Source organism: Austrofundulus limnaeus, unplaced genomic scaffold (genome assembly GCF_001266775.1).
Source record: "Austrofundulus limnaeus strain Quisiro unplaced genomic scaffold, Austrofundulus_limnaeus-1.0 Scaffold126, whole genome shotgun sequence".
NCBI lineage: Eukaryota > Metazoa > Chordata > Actinopteri > Cyprinodontiformes > Rivulidae > Austrofundulus > Austrofundulus limnaeus.
The window spans coordinates 1,152,824-1,157,085 of NW_013952528.1; the positions used below are offsets into that span (position 1 = coordinate 1,152,824).

Here is a 4,262-nt window from a genome sequence, read left to right on the forward strand (position 1 = left end):
GTAAAGATAAAGTCCTCATTTGAGGACATTGGGACTATAATTTTGTTATTTATTGTGCCATGAGGTAGGACAAACCTGCAAATATTTAGAACAGTTTACAAATGTGAATAGTTAGTGTAAGTGGTATATTTGGTCACAGTTTTTTGTTAAACAAATCTGGAACAGTTCACAAGCACAAAATATTTCTCGCAATTGGTACATTTGTTCAACCAATTAGTTATACCAATGATGTTCAGGTCAAATAGTCTGTAATTTCCTGCCATTATGTCACATATGTTCTTCAAACTGAAGAGCAATCTGAAAGTTGTCGATGATGATGATGATGCACTTCACTGATCTTGCTCTGGTCAACAGCTGGCTGCTGTATTGCCAAAATAATTAGGAAAATGGAACCATCAGAAAGGCTATCGTGTAGTTTCGCATGGTAATTGCTTAGGTATTCCTCAAAAAGCGTGACATTTTGAGACCCAGTGTCCCCATATGAGGACATCATTTTTTTTGCAAAAACCACTTCCTGTACCATGACAGGGTCTAGTTATCATACGTATAAATCTTCCCTGGTACACTTTCAACACTTTCAATCTTGTAACAAGTTATTTAACCCTTATTGTACCCACAAATGCTGGCAAATCATCCTTGTTGAAAGGTTTTAAAACTTTTAAAATTATTAAGGCTTTTTCCTTTAAGTGTTTTTAGAGTTGATTTAATATCTACAAACCATTTTCTCCTCTTGTGTTCAGATGAAGGAGCTTCACTCTCTGGGCTTCCAGGATGTCTCTCAGTGTGAGGAGGCTCTGCGCCAGAGTGGAGGGGAGGTGAAAGGAGCTCTGTCTCTGCTGCAGCGCCCCCTCTTGGAGCCGTTCCACCAGCACATCTGGATAGATCAACCCGAGCCGCCGATTGATCCCAAACACCCGGACAAACAGGTCAGACYGGTTTGCCACGAGACTTTAGTGTTCTGACGTGAGCTTCTGTTTCTGCAGGTCCTCCTTAATCGCTCTCTGTCTGCTGCGTTCAGAGAACCTGCAGGCGGCTGCTGGCGCTGTACAGCTTGCCCAGCTGGGGGCGCTGTGAGCTCGTCCTCTCGCTGCTCCAGGAGCCCGATATCACCTACTCCCTGGAGGACGTGGTGCAGGCTGTGAAGGAGTCCCACGACAAGGATTTTATCAGGCGTCTCCTCAACAACGAGTGTCCCTGCTGTCTGAGCATCTTCCCTCGCAGCAAGGTGAGGCTGCAACTCAGAACACCAAGCTCTGTGGTTTTATACAGAAAAACTTTTATAACTTTACAGCTGCCTTTTTGTGATCATTTTTATAAAAGAAAGAAAATAAAATTTTAGCTCAGTGACATGAGGATGCAATAAACTGAGAGTTAAGTGTTTGTGAATCGTGCACACAAATGTCTGAACAAAAGGAGAGAATCGGTAAAAAGCAACAGACAAACAAATGTTGGTTTTTGTTTATTTAGATAAACAAGGTTCAAAATAAATGTTGATTAGGGGATAAACTCAAAACTAACTGGAAGAAAGAGATTATAAATATTATATTATTATTATAACAATTTCAACAAAAAATTAATGGAAGACAAGCAGCTGAAGGTTTCTSCAAACACTTAAATAAGACACAAGAAATATGCATTTGCAAAAAGCTGACATGTTTTACAACTTTTCTTTTCTGCAAATAAATTACAACTTTTTTCTTATTACAAAATAAGACTTTTTTAGGTGAATTTGGTATCTTAAAATTATACCATATAATTTTTACCATTATTGAACCAGGCAAATCCCATTGAGATCACAGATCTCTTTTGCAAGGGCGCCAGGGCCTGAAGGCGACCTAGTGTACATGTTTTTGTGCTTCAAAAGAACTTTATAAAGAATTTTATGAAGCTTTTCAGCTTCATAAAATTATGATTTGAATGGAATATTGGATGGTTTTTAGACTGATGTGGTGGTTTTGACGTGGTTTGCTGTTGACACTAACCCAGCATATTTCTAGTAGAAAATGTGTGGTATTTAAAGCAGAATGACTCAGCGTTTTCTGCAGACCTATTGAAGCGGCTTGTTGTTGTTCTTCCTGCGATCCAGATGCAGTCTCTGACGTCCTGTCAGTGCTCGGTCTGCCACGACTGCTTCAAGCTGCACTTCACCATCGCCATCAGAGACAAACATATCCGAGACATGGTGTGTCCCGTCTGCAGCGAGCCGGACATCAACGACCCSGAGCAGCTGGACAGCTACTTCTCCACACTGGACATCCAGGTGAACTGGGACACGTAGTGAAACATGATGAGTCATAAAACAGACTCTTAGATGGAAGTTAATGTAAGTTTTCAACAATGGCAGCTTTTGCATCCATTACATCACAAAAAACTGAATTAGATGATGCAATAAATATCACAAAGCATATATACTAGCTACAGCATTATTTAAAAGTTGTATTTTTAAACAGTGTCCACAAGAAAAGGAGCTATACAGAAGTGAAATGGTCTTTTTGCACCAAAAAGGTTGTTTCTTAAAGAGCCATCATTATGTGCTGTGTGACTTTAATCAATCAAAGCMGTAAACAAAAAAGAATGAGAACACWTGAAGAGGTGTTGGACTTAAACAAAAAAAAAAACTCCTATGCAGATGTGCAGCATGTGAAAGTCCCCTCTTTAGGAAACTGGAAATGATCAGTATCAATAAATCAGCTGATTAGAAATTTTCAGCAATAATTATTTTAGAATCATTTTGTTGAAGCTAAGATGCTATTTTATGTGTCAGGCTAAGACATCTTTGGTATTTTTCATAAATGTATCTAATTAAAGGGGAACAAAAAGTGTTTTTATGAGAGGCTGCTGGATATCAAGTGTTTAAGAATCAAGCTTTTAAAACGCGTTCTTTCCCAAGTTTTGTTTTGACRCAACTCTGCCTCATCTCTGAAGCTTAGAGCCTTTTTACATCTGAAGGATTCATTGGTCCAAGTTAAGTGGCTTAAAAAAAACGTTCCTTTTAAAAGTGATCAGGGACTGGACTGAAAATGAGTCATGAGTCAAAGTTCAAAGACAAACAGTGAAGAAATATTAGTAAAAAATGTATTTTTTTTATTAAAAGCTGAGTTTACCTGTCTATGGAATTAGAATAAAAACGGAAAAGAAAATGTTGCAGGTTGAGAAGTAGTAGTTAGAGGAACTTGCTTCATGTGATGCTGTTTGTTTTGGTCCAGCTGCGGGACTGCCTGGAGACTGAAGTGTACCACTTGTTTCACAAGAAGCTGATGGAACACACGCTGATGAAAGACCCAAAGTTCCTTTGGTGTTATCATGTGAGTTTTTAMGTTGTTTTTCCTGCATATCTTTCTATCAGCCTTCATCATTTCATTTCTTCATCYAACTCAAATTACAGTGGTCTTCCTTCAGTTAGTGATTTGAAGCTGAGTTCTAATGTAGTTCGTTTTAAATTTGAAAAACAGAAATTGTATCTGTAGATTGTGACGCTGTGTAAAATCTTCCTGTTTTGGCTTTTGTAAAGTTTCGACATGTCATTTAAATTAGAAAGAAATAACGGTCAGGTTCACTGAGTGATTGTTAGAAATCAGGACTGCATAACTTCCTTGTTTTATTCTATTTATTGCTTGTTTGGTGTCCTTGAGTGTTAGAAAGGCGCCACCAAATAAAATGTATTATTATTATTAATTAGATGACAGGATATTTCTGTCATGTAGAGGAAGCTGAGCTGTGAGGTGAAGCTCTCTGTTTACCTGAGGGTCTTTGGTTCTCCCTCGCCTATGATCACAAACACTGGGCCGTAAAGAAACAAGATGGCAGCTGTAGGCAGTCAAAATTAGTTTTCTCCGCAGGGTGTAAGAGCTCTGCTTTAGAGATGAGATGGGAAGTTCAGTTCTCAAGGGGAAACTCAGAAGAGCCGCTGCTCCTCCACATCGAGAGGAGAGAGTCGAGGTGGTCGATGGATGGATGGAAAATTCTAAAACGTGTTACAGAAATTTATAGTTATTTAGAGATTAGTACTGGTGCTAGAAAACTACACCAGAGAATAGGGTTTCCTTATTTTATAATACTTGTATAATGTTTGATATATTATGTGTTAATTGAAATAGAGTAGCTACATGTCCGGATTATGAACAACACATAATTACGTAAAAGCTGTGTTAACATTAGGGTGAGGTCTTTGTCTGAAAGCCGGTGATTCAGCTGTAGGTCAGCAGGGGGCGAACTCAGGCATTGAAGAATCTGTATATATACTGATCCATTCCCTGGTTATA

General features: G+C 38.6%; 1 protein-coding gene across 1 annotated transcript in view; it reads left to right on the plus strand.

The window, feature by feature from the left end:
- LOC106522307 (E3 ubiquitin-protein ligase RNF31) overlaps positions 1–4,262 on the plus strand; it is a gene marked incomplete in the record, with an annotated part of 26,070 nt that overhangs the window by 9,471 nt on the left and 12,337 nt on the right. The window contains 4 exon segments of the mRNA XM_014015282.1: positions 741–926; positions 1,019–1,225; positions 2,087–2,260; positions 3,207–3,305. Coding sequence (XP_013870736.1) covers positions 741–926; positions 1,019–1,225; positions 2,087–2,260; positions 3,207–3,305 — 666 coding nt within the window.